A 14,880-nucleotide genomic window follows, 5' to 3' on the forward strand; every position below is an offset into this window, starting at 1 on the left:
ACAATTTCCTTTTGGTAAATGGAATATGCATATGGATTTCAAATTTACTCATCTGGGTTAAAAGAAAAAAATAGGAGCTAGGTCTACACATACTGATTCAGAAAGGTGTCCAAGGTACGTTGTGAAATGAAGAAAGCAGAGTTTAAGAAATCAAGGTGCAGAACGGTATGATCCTCCATATACAAAATAAAATGAAATGTGTTTGTATATGTCTAATTTAAGAAACTATTTTACAGTGGTTACCTCTGGGAAGTGAGATGGGAAATATTTCATTTTATTTCCTTCTTTCCTTTTGGATTTTGTGCGTTACTTTTATACGTCTTTTTAATTTAAAAAGATAAATTATTATCCCAATCAAAGCATATGATTAGCTTTAGACATTCATTGTTTTCACTAGTAGATGGCATACTTCTTCCAGTAAACAGCACAGAACTGTGCCATTTCAGTTAGCTTTAAGGTGCTCGTTGTTACCCAAGTGGATGCTTACTTAGGGGCACCACTTACTAAATGGAAACTACTGGTGTAGACTATTCCTTCACCTGCAATGATCGCATTTACTCCGATTCTAGCCAGACCACTAGCACTCTAAAAATCATATCCCACCTGAGTAAATGAGCTGGGCCCAGAGGACCACAGGTTTGGGAGCTTGGATGTGGGAGGCGGGCAGGAGAAGCTGCTGGTGGAAAGCACTGGGCAGTGGGGTCAAGGATGCAGAGTGGCAGGGATGGGGAGGGCCAGCTGTGTACTCTGGTCCTGCCTCTTCCTCTTTCCTTTGTCCTCTGCCCTTGGCCCCACTTCCTTCTCAGGCTCAGATTTCTGCCACGAAGCACCTGTCAGATAGGGGCCTTAAGATTACCAGGTCTCTTCAAGGCTGAGATTCCACAATTCTATTGTAGTTTTCCCCACTGCTCTCGCCCATGCCCCCTACCGTTCCCTCCTCTTTCTGAGAAGGTGTTTCCAGGAACCCAGACCCTTCCTCTGCCCACTCCCCCACCTGTATGAAACCCCGGTGGTCAGAGGTGATTTCTGCCCGATTACAGATAAGACTATTGGGTCAGGGCATTTGCACACAGCATGAAAACAGCCAAGAAAGACGCAAAGTGATGTCCAGTGACTTCTGAACTTTTTATTGGCCTCTTGCTCCCCAAAGGGCACCCTGCTTCTGCAGCCTCAACGCCTCAGGACTTTGGTGTCGTTGGTCTCAGACACCACTTTGCCGTCCACAATCCTGCGGGTGGTGGTCTTCTGGATGGTTTGTACGGAGCTGCTGCTGTCCAGGGCGTCACTAAGACTGTAACACAAGACCAAACCCCGGTTATAAATAGCCCAGCACAGTAGAAGGGAGACAGGAAGGTGGAGGAAAAAAGCCTGCCTTTATCTCCAAGTTCCCCTTTATTCCTCCATAAGGGGAAACCCAGGGCCAACTGCCATTCCCACTCTAAGTACGGCTAGCGGCAGCACTTCGTCTATCCTCTTCTCTAGGAGGGAACCTCTGTAACTGTTACTCCCTTGGAGACACAGGGGCATGCACAGAGCCCCACTCCAGTGCTCAGGGGATGCCAAAGAATAGGCTCATGGGGGGTGTACAAAAGCTCAGGAGAAGAAGTGATATCTTGTGTGGGTGGGAGCAGAGCCCCACTTACCTGAAGTCCTCCCCGTCTTCCAGCAGGCGGCGGTAGGTGGCGATCTCAGCCTCCAGCTTGACCTTGATGTTCAGCAGGGCTTCATACTCTTGGGTCTGGCGTTGCCCCTCTGCCCGGGTCTGGGCCAGCTCGGACTCCAGGTGCAGCAGGACCCCATTGAGCTGCTCCATCTGCAAGGCGTAGCGGGCCTCCACCTCCCTCAGGTTGTTCTCCAAGCTGGCCTTCTGCAGGGGCACAGGGGGGAGGGTCGAGTGAGCCGAGAGAGGGGAGGGAGAGTCTCTGTGACTTTCAGCAGAGCAGTCCAGAACCCAGGAATGCTCATTCCTTCACTCTTTGAAACTTTTTTGAGCACCTGCTGTGTGCCAGGTCCTAGGGTAGTGGGTAGGAGCAGTGGGAAGTGCAAAGAGGAACAACTCTTTCTGAGCGAAAGGAACTTGATGGAAGGGGTAGGATTTGGGCTGGGACAGGATTGGGCCTGAGGCCAACAGAGGTCAGGTGCCAAGAGTAGCTGGGGCAGATGAAGTGAGGGCTCTCACCAGATTTCTCATCGAGTCCAGGTCGATCTCCAGGGACTGGGCCGTCCGTCTCAGTTCCATGAGTGTTGTCTCAGCAGCTCCTATCTCAGCGGTCTGCGAGGTGACCACTGTGGTGCTCTCCTCGATCTGCAGGGTGGAAATGGTCCTTAGGTCCCTCCTTCTGTCTGCCTCCCTCCCACACCCTTGGGCCTCTGTGCCTAGCCTGGCATTCATCCCTTCCCCTCGTGCACCTGCTGGGACCAGTACTTGTCCAGCTCCTCTCGGTTCTTCTGAGCCAGCTGGTCATACTGGGCCCGGATGTCTGCCATGATCTTGCTGAGGTCCTGAGATTTGGGGGCATCCAACTCCACGGTCAACCCAGAGTTGGCAATCTGGTTCTGTAGACCCTTTACTTCCTAAAGGAGAGAGGGACAAAAGTGAGGAAGGGTTTGTGACTTCATCTGTGACTGCCTCTTCCAGGAGGCGCACAGGATCAGTCGGAGGAGAGAACCAAGGAAACTCTCGGCTTGCCCTCCGGGCAATGCCAGTCCTGGGCTTTCTCATCCAGATAGATACAATGCCACCCACTCACTGCCCACGCCTGTCACTCACAGGTGGTTTCTCTCGCCTCACTTCACCCTGTCCTTCCATCTACCCTCCTTCCACAAACCCGCTCCTTAGACTTTCTTCCTGGAAGCTCTGCCAGCTCCACCTGCCCTGGCTCCTCCACCGCCCTTCCCTCCTAGGGCTAGCTGCTCTGCCTCTGTCTTCATCTCATTCTCTCACCCACGTCCTCTTGACCTCATTATACTGCAATTCAGGTGACCCACTGAGCATGGTAACAGTCAGGTTAAGAAGAGCCCAGGCTGGTAGTTCTAAACTTCCCTGCAAGGCTACTTGCAGGTGGCCTGCCCCATCAATTTCCCACCCAGACTTGTCTCGGTCCCGGTTCCTGGCCTGGCCAGTGGCCCCTGCTTGCCTCCTCGTGGTTCTTCTTCATGAAGAGCAGCTCCTCCTTGAGAGCCTCGATCTCCGTCTCCAGCTGCAGCCGAGTGACATTGGTGTCATCAATGACCTTGCGGAGCCCATGGATGTCACTCTCCACAGACTGGCGCATGGCCAGCTCCGTCTCATACCTGTGGGAGTGGAGGTGATCAGAGGGACCCCATCTCTGATCCAGAACCTTCTCAACCCATGCCACCTCCTAAGAGCAGCCTGGTGCCCACTGCAAACCAGCAACCTGAGTCAGGAATCAGGTGGTAAACCTCTGAGCACCGTTCTTGGCACTTGGAGACAATGATCTTAAACTGGGTTAGATGAATGAATAAGTTGATGGAGCCTAACTCTCATCCACCCAATTCTGCCCCCAGCTGAACAAGATCCCACCATGAGCCCCTACCTGACTTAGCCCAGGGAGCAGACCATTCTTATTCTGAGCCCCATGCCCAGCCCCTCAGCCCCCCAGCCCCCCAGCCTTACTTGACTCTGAAGTCATCAGCAGCAAGCCGGGCATTGTCAATCTGCAGAACGATGCGGGCATTGTCCACAGAATTTGCAAAGATCTGGGAGGATTGTAGAGAGGGGTTGCTCCATGAATAGGAAGTCAGTGATGGAGTGGGCTGAGTGTGTGGAAGGTGTTATCTGTCTCACTGGAACCTTCCTGGTCCTAGGAATAGCCAGAGGCTCTCCTTGTACCCCCATCCCCTTCCACCTCTGCCCCTCACACTGTTCCCTCCTTTCCTGGAGTCCCAGATCCCAGCGCTCCCACCAGCCACCTCCTGCCCCTCCTTCCAGGCCTCTGCTGGCTGGCCTGCTCAGAAGTGAGCAGCTACTAACAAGTCCTCTCTCTGGTCCTCTCCTGGTATTTTTTCCTAGCGCACCTGCTCACTGTCCCCCACCCGCTAGATTGGCCCCTCCCACAGGTAGGCCTCCCGTTTACTCCTAGATGACTCAGCCTTAGCTACATCCGCTTAACCCTCCAACTGTCCCCATTCGGCCAGAAGCCAGAGTGTCTAGTCTTCTTCATGGGCCTTGTCTCACCTCCCTCCACGCCCTCTGCTTTCTCTGCGAAGCTCACCTTTCCCTTTCCCACTATCTCTTGGGAAAGGGCCCTCCCATGCCCTGTCACCACCCAGGGTCCCAGGGGCCAGGAGTGTGTATGGAAATCCATGGCATTCCTAACTCCCTCCCTGGGGAGTGGGGGGGTGGGTGGAGATAGCAAGGGGGAAGGAGTCAATGCCCCCCCCTAAAATTCCCATCTTTGGGGGAGGGGAAGAAGAGGTAAGGGAGTGGAAAATCTGCGGGTCAAACATGGCTGGGAGCTGGGGCTGCTCACTCTGTGCCCCTTACCTGAGCCTTCAGCTCCTCGATGGTCTTGAGGTAATGCCCCCAGTCTCTGACCTGGGGTCCCTTCTTCTCCAGGTGTTCCCGGATCTTACTCTCCAGTCTGCGATTTTCTGTCTCCAGGCTCCTCACCTTCTCCAGGTAGGAGGCCAGGCGGTCATTCAGGTCTTGCATGGTCTCCTTCTCACCCTGGATGCCCCCTATGCCCGCCAGACCCCCGGCCATCCCGGCAGCCAGGCCCCCGGACCCCCAGGTGCCCCGGAAGCTGGAGGAGCGGGACACGGAGATCCGGGAGCCCGAGCCCCCGGCGCCTGCATAGACGCTGGCCGCGCTGCTGACCGGCCGGACCCGGTGGCTGGGCGTCTGCACGGGGCCCAGGGACCGGTAGTTGGAGGAGAAGGTGGAGCGGGCGGTGAAGCTCATGCTGTTCGCGCGGGAGAGCGAGAGGCCAGGACTCAGGTTCAGGCCACAGAGGGGCCAGGTCGGCGACTCGAGTTATATCGCTGGGGGAGGGGGTGGGGGACCGGCCGGGAAGCCCCGCCCCCGGAGTCGGGAAGGACGCCGGGGCCACAGGTGGGCCGCGGGGGTGGGGGTGGGGGCTCCCGCCCTCGGTTCCCGGCCCTCGCCGGCCTGCCCCCGCCCCCTCAGCACTGCCCTACCAAGGCCACCGTCGACACCCCCCTCGCCCCCGCCCCTGAGAGGGGGTGAGTAACCGGGACGGGCAGGGCAGCAGGTGGTACAGGGCAGGAAATGACGTTATTCTGCCCCCTCCCCCAGGTAGAAGAGCTTCTGGCAGGTTGAGAATTTGGGAGTTTTGGGGGATGAGCGAGTGGAGTCGGGAGTGAGTCCCTCAGGTCCCCACCCGCAGAGGGAATCTTGCGAGGAGATCCTGGACCCCCCAGGAATCTTGGGGAAGAAAGTTGGAGGCTGGAGAAGAGGAAGAGAAACTCAAGCCTGTACCTCAAATCTGCTGGTTTACACACTTGACCCCAACCACACTTGCTTCTCATCCCCACATGTTCACTAGCACACACTCACACCGATCACATAGATGTGTGTGGTGGAGTATGCACAAACACATTTGCTCACCGAATCTGTCCAGAATCTTGAAAACAACTCACTCTCCGAGCCTCCCCCTCTCCCCTGCCCCTCAACTCACTCCCATGGAGGCCTGGCCTCCGTGGAACAGTTTGTGATTGGAACAGGGGACACGTCCTCAGTCCTGCACGCTGTGTGTCAGCCGTACCCACACCCTTGGGTAAACAGATACTCCCGGAGCACTTCCACTTCCAACCAACAGATGTTCGTTGGGCACTTTCTGTGCATCAGGCCCTGTTCTAGTTTCGAGGAGCAAAGCAGAGAATAAGACCGAACTTCCTCATGGAGGTTGTAATGTGTCCCACGTGGAGGGGCCTAAGAGGACGGACACACACAACTAGAAACATTCTAGCTGGGACTCAGCCTGGTGGCCAGCCCCCTCCCCCTCCTTACTAGGACTTTTCTCCAGGCCCCCTCCTTCTCCTGCCTCTCCTCTTAAGCCTTTCTGGATCCCAAACTTGTCCCTGGGGGGCTGCCTCCTCCAGGAAGCTCAGGTCAGGAGATGGGTGAGAAAGATGGAAGTAGGGAAGTTCCCACTGCTCCCTGCATTCCTGAGGCTGGATGGCCACCCCCTGCTGAACGAACTGGAGGAACCTGGAGGTACTGGGCCTTCAAGTCTGTCACCCTCAGCAGCTCGTTTGTCCAGCAGGGCCTGGCATTACACACTTGTCTGTGCTCTTTGCTCTGGAGTGGACATATTGATTCTTATCGAGCTGCCCGCTGACCTGAAGAGGTGGGGGCAGGCAGGAGAGCAGGCCTGGAGGGGAAGGGGCTCTGGAGTAGCCTGGCCAGTAGACCAGCCTGGGGGGTGGAGGGTGGGGGTGGGGCGCAGCCCAGATGAGGGGCTTGGCCCTGGATTGTCCCAGGTCTGCCACCTTCTGGTGGAGAAAGCCCCACAGTACTCGTTGGGAGCTGGCCAGGAGACGGTCAGGGCCTGCTGAAGGCCAAAAGGCAAATGGGATGCAAAATAGCACACAAATGATTGCCCACTCATTTTGCATGGAAGGTTTCTGGGAGATGAGAGGTGCAGCCAGTCAAAGGGATTTCTCCTGCTTCCACTGTCACATTCCCCTACTGGGGTCCAGAGCTGTCATGTTGTGCAGAATTGCACAAGAAGGTATATAGATTAAACATATATGTATTACCTTTGCTGTTTTTGCTAAGCTTGAAGTCGGCCAATTTGGGAACTTTGCTAGCTGAGTGACCTTGGAGAAGTCACTTAACTCTGAACATCAGTTTCTTCACTTGTAAAGGAGAATCATAATAAAGCCTGTCCAGTCTGTCTCCTTGGGTGGCAGTGGGTGTGAGTGTCAATTATCACTCGCTCATTCATTGAACAAATACTAATTACTGCGGAGTAAGTCTCCAATACGTCCAGGAGGGCAGAGGTGGGGGGTCAATTTAATTGTAAAGAGGGCTCAATGATAGATGGTCTCTCTCTAAATCACTTAAGACCCCTGGGGGACTTTGAATTCCACCAAGGGTCAGGCCCAGAGCCCAGGATTCTTATTCAAGCTCCTTCCCAGATCCTTCTCTGGTCCCTGCCTCACTCCAACTGCTCAGGACTTTTTGGGGCCTGTGGAGGCTCAGTCCGAGGCTCAGTGGGGGCAGAAGGCGGAGGGAGAGCTGCCAGCCGGGTCTTATCTCCTGTGGCTGATGTCAGTGGCCACATTCCTGACCTCTTGCAGCATCGGGGCAAATACCAACCTCAGGCTTCCAGAACCAGCCTGCCCTTTTCCACCACTGCCAGATTTCTCTGTGGTTCCTGGCCTTTTCACTCTGTCTGAGAGCCTCTGGGAGAGCTGGGGAGGGGGGCGTGAGGGAGTAGTTTCAGCTTCTAGATTCTCAGCACTGGGGCTCCTGGTGGGGGTGGGAGGTGAGGTGGAAAGGGGAGTGGGTGACTGTGAGGCCCAGCCTGGGAGACGGTGGAGCAGGAGGGGCCCTGCGGAGAGGCAAAGACAAAGGCACCATAAAGAGACTCAGCAGAGGGGGGTCCTGAAGGGGGGCAATGGCTCCCAGCTCCCCATCCTGCCCTCCATTCCGGTGTCCTGCTGAGGGAGAGCAGGGAACCTGAGAGGCAGGTTTAGCTTGTGAGTAAACTCAGAGATGACCCTGATAGGGGTGGGTCAGCCCTCCCTCCCCCTCCACACGTTCTCCCACAGAGGGCTGGAGCCGCCAGCCCTGGGGAGGGGAGATGGTGAGAGATTAGGGGATTAGGGAGGATTGTGAGGGCCTGGAGTCCTTTAGGTTTTGCTTTATCATTTAGGCTGGAAATTTCTTGCTCAACCCTGAGGAGGGAGGTGTTCAGAATAGCAGCTGAGGTGTGAGGATGGAGGTTTATCACCCAAACAGGGAGGGGCTGATTCTCATCATCTTTGAAGGATTGGGAGTGACTCCAGGAAGGATTTCCCAGAAGTGTGAGTGTGTGTCAGAGGAAGTGAGAGGTCCCTGTGGTGGGGAGGGTTGGAGGCAGCAAGGTGGGTGAGAGGATGGCCTGGGGGGCTCCCCTCAGCTCTCCTCAGTGGACAGCCCAGCATGTGCCGGTGGGCCTCCCACAGGAGGACCCCAACGATCCTGAGTGAGGGGCAGAGTCTTGGAGGAAGAGAACAGAGGGAGGGAGGGATGGGGCGGGACCGAGGGAAAGCAGCCCAGGGGCAGGGTGGGAATCCCTCATGCCAAGCTCTGTATCTGGCGTGTAGGGGGAGCTCTGTGGATCATTATGATTTAAACAACTAATGAAAAACGGGTGCTGGGAGAGGCTGGGGGACCAGCAAGTGTGGTTAGGTAGGCTGCAGAGGCAGGTGGGAAGGTGGGGGTTGCAGCCGGGTTGGGTGCAGGACCCAGTCTCCATCTCTCAAGACTTTGGGAATTTCTCTGGAGGTACCCCTGCCCAGCTTGGAGGCCCTGGCGCTGCCTGTCCGGTGTGGAGTGGAGGAGGAGTTCTGAGGGCTTGGGCCAGGCCCTTTCCCCAGGGCTGGGAGGATCAAAAGAATGCTCTGCACTTTCATATCATTGCTTCAGTTGGATTTGTATCCAAGGGGCTAAAGAAAGGAAAGATCAGTGCTGAGGTGCGCGTGGCTGCCCAGAAATCTTCAGTGCTGAAGCTCAGAGAGGATTCCCAAGAATCTGGCCCTTCTACGAGCCCCCTCAGTTCCCTGGGCCCCCCTGCAGCCTCCTCTGGCACAGCCAGCTCTCACTCACCAGGGGTGGCCTCTCCCATTCTTTTTTTTTTTTTCTTGTGAGGAAGATCCGCCTTGGGCTAACATCTGCCAATCCTCCTCTTTTTTGCTGAGGAAGCTTGGCCCTGGGCTAGCATCCATACCCATCTTCCTCCACTTTATATGGGACGCCGCCACAGCATGGCTTGACAAGCGGTGCTTCGGTGCGCGCCCGGGATCCGAACCGGTGATCCCTGGGCCGCCGCAGCGGAGTGTGCGCACTTAACCGCTTGTTCCACTGGGCCGGCCCCTCTCCCATTCTCACGACCTCTTCCCCTCTGACCCTGGGTGGTCCTGGTCTCTCCTCAGGTACAACCCCAATACTTCAATGCCATCCCCCCAGCCTGTCACCTCTTTCCAATCTGCCGAGAGGTGGGTGGGGCGCAGGGGTGAGGGATTTGGTGTCAAAAGACCTGGGTTCAAGGTCCCACTGCTGGCTGGCTGATCTTGGTCTCCTTGGCTGTAGAATAAGGATCATAGTTATAGCTACTCTGAGAGTTTTCCTGAGGATCGAATGAGACGATCTTCCTGGAAGAGCTTCTGGAGCTGAGAAGCCAGTTGATTTCCTTTCTTGTCTGGTTTGCCCCATCTATTCATTTTCTTCCCAGCCCCCTTATTTTGCCCTCAGTACTCTCTAGCCTCCTGCTCCCTGCTCATCCCTATTTCTTTCTTTTCTTTTTTTTTTTGTGTGTGAGGAAGATCAACCCTGAGCTAACATCCGATGCCAATCCTCCTCTTTTTGCCAAGGAAGATTGGCCCTGGGCTCACATCCGTGCCCATCTTCCTCTACTTTATATGGGATGTCGCCACAGCATGGCTTGACAAGCAGTGCGTCAGTACACACCCGGGATCCAAACCCGTGAACCCCAGGCCGCCAAAGCAGAGTGTGTGCACCCAACTGCTACGCCACTGGGCCGGCCCCTATTTCTTTCTTTTCAACCTGGGCACATATCACTCTATCAGTCTCTCTCACTTTGGCTTTGGACTTGGGAGATCTACCAGCAGTGTTTGGGGGAACTGTCCTATGAAGAGCTGGAAAAGCAAGTCTACAGGTTGGGAGAGGCGTAGGGTAGGGGATGCAGCTTGCAGGGCCAAGGCCAGCCCTTAGCGCCTTTGCACAGACTGGAAATGGTCAGCCTCCTCCTTGTTTCCTTGGCCTGGCGCCCTTGTGCGCTGACCGAACAGCATAGCCAGATGGTGGCCCTGTCTGGAGCCACCCAGCTAGAGGATTTGGGGGAAACCGTGGTGTGGGTGAGATGGCCTAAGGAAAAGGGTCAGACAAAAGAAGTGGGCAGAGTCTGCATGGAAGGACCCAAGGTGAGAAGAGGAGGAAGAGAGAGAGGGAAAAGAGAGGAGAGAGGAGAGGAGGCCCAGACTCCTGCCAGCTCCCGGGAAGAGACCGGGAGGGGGAGGTGTCCTGAAAGCCAAGGAGAAGGGGTCTGAAGGAGGGGCGGTCCACACAGCAGATCCACAGAGCCAGCAGGGAGGCCGAGGATGAGAAGAGCACTTCCAGTAAAGTGATGGAGACCGAAGCCGGGGATGGGAGGCTGAGGACTGAGTGGTTAGTGATGAAAGAGAGGCAGAACATAGACTTTCTTTCAAGAAGTTTGTCAGGGAAGGAAAGGAGAAAATGGGATGACATCTTGTTGTAGGCAGCAAGGTCGATGGAAGGTTTCCTTAGAATGGGACAATTTAGCAAGGCTGGTCAACAATTCACAAGCAGTAACAATGAAGTGCAGTTGGTGCTATGCCAGGGGAAGTCCAGGGAGCAATGGAAAGCCATGGCAGCAACCGCTAACCTAGCCTAAGATCCTGGCGGAAGAGACCTTTAAGCTGAAACCTGGAAGGTGATAGTACTAGTAGGTGGCAGAGCTGGGATGTGACAGATGTAACCCCTACATGCTCCTGCCTCTCTCCCAATGGAAAGAGTGGGACAGAGGCAGGAGGAGACTGAGGCACATGTGGTGACATACATGGTCTACCAGGTAGACTCAGGGGCAAAGGAGTGTAGGCTAGAAATGCTGCTGCAATGACAGACTCTTGGGGTGGGCTGAGTGTGGAAGCAAGAAAAGCCAGAAGACCTCGGTGGGAAAGGAGGAGCCCAGGGACCGGGAGTTGACATGATGAATGGCAGCAGCTGTATGGAAGACGAGAGAGCATGAGACATGGCACATCAGAGAGGGGATTCTCTGAGTCTGGGTTCAGAGCAGGTGATGTTATTCGAGGGGGGCTGAAGGTGCTGAAAATCGTGGAGTTCAGGACCTCAAGGGAAAGAGGATGGCAAAAGAGCATAGATTTTGGGGTCAGATGGATCCTAGCTCTGCTGTTAGGCTGTTGAGTGAGCTGGGTCAAGTCGGGGGCCCAGGTTAGTGAGATTCTCTGAGCTTCACTTTCCTCGTCTGTTGTTGCAGAAATTAAATGTGCGTGATAGGACCTGGAGCATAGCAGGTGCTTTTCAAGGGAGCTCCCCTGCCTCCTTCTGGAAGAATCATCCACAGGGAAGTTCACGTCTCTCAATTTGGTTCAGTTTTACGGTGAGCTGGGAATACAAAAATTAAAAGTAAGCAATAGTAATCAAGGGGATGATTATTAGAGGAGAGAGTTAATTAGGCAAACAAAATACAGTGTGATAGGTGCTATGAGGAGTCCTAAAGTACTGTCAGTGGAGGGAATCACTCATCCATGCATGAACTGTTTGTAAGGCACCTGCTATATGCCAGTCACATTCTAGGCTGTGGGGATACAGCAAAGAAAAGCCAGATAAGGTTGATGCTTTCGTGGCTTCACATTCTAGGTGTTGAAGGACTGAGTCATGGAGGACCTCATGGAGGAGGGAATACTTTTTACTTTTTACTTCAAAAAGTAAACAAGAACTTGCTAGGGAGACAAGGGGGTCAAGGAGAAGACTTTCCAGGTAGAATGATTGACATTGTGATCCGTTAGAGCATCCAACAGTCCCTTGCTCTGAGTTTCAGATCTGGATCTTCTGCTGGGCTGGGATCTTATCCCCAATTAGAAGTTTCAAAGAATTCTTAAACTTAGCAGATCTAAGGTTGAACTTATGATCTTCCTGCCTCTGTATTTTGTTCCTGCCTTTTGAAAATTTAGATTTATTGACGTACAGTTGACATATAGTAAATTCAGGTATATTATACCTTTTTAGGTATACAGTTCAAACAGTTGTAGAACTGCCAACATAAATTAAGATATAAAATGTTTTAATCACCTCAAGAAATCCCCTTACAGTCCTTTATAGTCAATCTCCTCAGCCACTCCCAGCTCTGGCAACCATTGATCTGTCCTTATATTTTGCAGAATGGCATATAAATTGAATCATACAGTATGCAGTCTTTTGTCTCTGGCTTCTTTCACTTAGCATAATGCTTTTGTGTTTCATCCATGTTATTGCATGTATCAGTCGTTTGTTCCTTTTTATTGTTGTATAGTATTCCATTGTATGGAGGTACCACAATTTGTTTATCCATTCTCCAGTACATGGATATTTGAGTTGTTTCCAGTTTTCAGTAATGATGAATAAAGCTGTTATAAATGTTTGTATACAGGTCTTTGTGTAGATACATGTTTTCATTTCTCTTGGATAAAATACCCAGGAATAGGATACTGGGTTGTATGATAAGTGTATGTTTAACTTCATAAGAAACTGCCAAACTGTTTTCCAGAGTACCTATGCCATTTTGCATTCCTACCAGTAATGTATGAGAGTTCCAGTCGCTCTGCATCCTCACCAGCACTTCGTATTATCTGTCTTTTTTTTTTTTTTTTTAATTATAGCTTTTCTAGTGGATGCATAGTGGTATCTTATTGTGATTTTAGTTTGTATTTTCATAATGACTAATGATGTTGAGCATCTTTTCATGTGCTTTTGTTGCCATCTGTATCTCTTCTTTGATGAAGTGTCTGTTCAAATCTTTTGCCCATTTAAAAATATTGGGTTGTCTGTTTTTTTATTATTAAATTTTAAGTTTTTTTTTTACATATCTAGATTAAATTTGTCATCTTATATGTGATTTACAACTATTGTCTCCCAGTCTGTGGTTGTCTTTCCATGTAATGGTGTCTTTTGAAGAGAAGTTATTCATTTTGAAGAAATCTATTTATCAAGTTTTTATTTTACAGATCATGCTTTGGTTCTGTATTTGAGAAATCTTTGCCTATCTCAAAGTCACAAAGACTTTTTTTTTCTATTTTCTTCTAGAAGTTTTATGATTTAGGTTTTACATTTTGGCCTATGATTCATTTGAGTTAATATGTTTGGCAAATATTTTCTCCTAATCTGTGGCTTATCTTTGTATTTTCTTAACAATGTCATTAGAAGAAATGACATTTTAAATTTTGGTAAAATTCTATTATCAAATTTTTCTTTTATGGTTTGTGTTTTTTGTGTTCTATGTGTTCTATGTAAGAAATCTAGTGTGAGTTCTCCAACTTTCTGCTTCTTTTTCAAAATTGTTTTGGCTATTCTAGGCCCTTTGCTTTTTTGCATAAATTTTTAGAATAAGTTTGTCAATCTCTAAGTAAAAGTGTAGTGAGATTTTGATTGGGACTGCAGTAATTTATAAATCAATTCAGAGAGTGAATTAGCATCTTAACAATATTGAGTCTTAACTTGGTATATCTCTCCATTCATATAGATCTTTAATTTCCCTCATTAATGTTTTGTGGTTTTCAGCACACAAATCTTGCACTTATTTTGTTTTATTGGAAGGTATTTTATGTTTTAAATCTGATTGTAAATGATATGGTGTTTTCAATTTCAATTTCTAATTGTTCATTGCTAGTATATAGAAATATAATTGATTTTGATATATTGATCATTTATCTTGCAAACTTGCTAAACTCTCTTATTAGTGCTAGTGGCTTTTTTGTATATTCTTTGGGATTTTCTACATAGAATATAATTTCATTTGTAAATAAAGACATCTTTATTTCTTCTTTTTCAATCTGTATGCCTTTTATTTATTTTTCTTGTCTTATTGCACTATCTAACACCTCCAGTACAATGTTGAATAGAAGTGGTGAGAACAAATATCTTTGCTTTGTTTCTGATCTTGTGGAGAAAGCATTCATTCCTTCACTATTAAAAATGATGCTAGCTGTAGGTTTTTTATAGATGGTCTTCATCAGGTTGAGGAAATTCCCTTCTATTCATAGTTTGCTGAGAGTCCTTAATCATGAATGGATGTTGAATATTGTCAAATATTTTTTCTGCATCAATTGAGATGGACATATGATTTTTCATATTTAATCTATTAAAAAATTAATTATGTTGATTGATTTCAAATATTGAACGAACCTTGCATTCCTGGGAGAAATCCCATTTGATTATGATGTTTTGTTCTTCTCATTTGTTGCTGGATTTGATTTGTTAATATTTTAGTAAGGATTTTGCATTGATGTTCATGGAGGATATTGGTCTATAGGATATATCTTTAATGTCTTTATGGATCTTTAATGTCTATAGGATCTATAATGATATTCCCTCTTTTATTGCTGATATTGGTAGTTTGTGTCTTCTCTTTCTCTCTCTCTTTTTCTCTTTTCCCTAGCTTGAGGTTTATCAACATTTTTTTTTTTTCTGTGAGGAAGATCAGCCCTGAGCTAACATCCATGCCAATCCTCCTCTTTTTGCTGAGGAAGACTGGCCCTGAGCTAACATCTATTGCCAATCCTTCTCCTTTTTTTCCCTTTTTCTTCCCAAAGCCCCAGTAGATAGTTGTATGTCATAGTTGCACATCCTTCTAGTTGCTGTATGTGGGACGCTGCCTCAGCATGGCTGGACAAGCAGTGTGTGGGTGCACGGCCGGGATCTGAACCCGGGCTGCCAGTAGCGGAGTGCGTGCACTTAACTGCTAAGCCACGGGGCTGGTCCGCTACCAACATTTTTGATCTTTTCAAGAATCAACTTGTGGTTTCATTGATTTTTCTACTATTTTTCTGTTTTTAAGGTCATTGATTTCTGCTCTTATGCTTATTATTTCCTGCCTTCTGCTTGCTTCTTGCTTTGGTTTTATTTTTTATTTGTTTACTTTCGTGAGGAAGATC

The 14,880-nt window shown here is 50.1% G+C and overlaps 1 protein-coding gene across 1 annotated transcript; it reads right to left on the reverse strand.

Annotated features, from left to right (window-relative positions):
• Positions 1-1,106: 1,106 nt before the first annotated feature.
• On the reverse strand, positions 1,107-5,006 carry KRT18 (keratin 18). The gene is made up of 7 exons (XM_058558167.1): positions 4,508-5,006; positions 3,638-3,720; positions 3,138-3,294; positions 2,410-2,574; positions 2,180-2,305; positions 1,644-1,867; positions 1,107-1,291 (listed from the first exon to the last, which is right to left on the reverse strand). The coding sequence occupies exons 1-7, from the start codon at positions 4,922-4,924 to the stop codon at positions 1,171-1,173; spliced, it is 1,293 nt and encodes a 430-aa protein (XP_058414150.1). The 5' UTR covers positions 4,925-5,006; the 3' UTR covers positions 1,107-1,170.
• Between the last annotated feature and the right edge of the window lie 9,874 nt (positions 5,007-14,880).

Source organism: Diceros bicornis, chromosome 17, assembly GCF_020826845.1.
Source record: "Diceros bicornis minor isolate mBicDic1 chromosome 17, mDicBic1.mat.cur, whole genome shotgun sequence".
Classification (NCBI taxonomy): Eukaryota; Metazoa; Chordata; class Mammalia; order Perissodactyla; family Rhinocerotidae; genus Diceros; species Diceros bicornis.

Coding starts and splice junctions, on each gene's coding strand:
- KRT18 (XM_058558167.1), bottom strand. CDS start 4,924: ATGAGCTTCACCGCCCGCTCCACCTTCTCCTCCAACTACCGGTCCCTG. Junction 3,721..4,507: donor TCGAGGAGCTGAAGGCTCAG/GTAAGGGGCACA, acceptor CAATCCTCCCAG/ATCTTTGCAAATTCTGTGGA. Junction 1,868..2,179: donor TGGACTCGATGAGAAATCTG/GTGAGAGCCCTC, acceptor GTGCCCCTGCAG/AAGGCCAGCTTGGAGAACAA.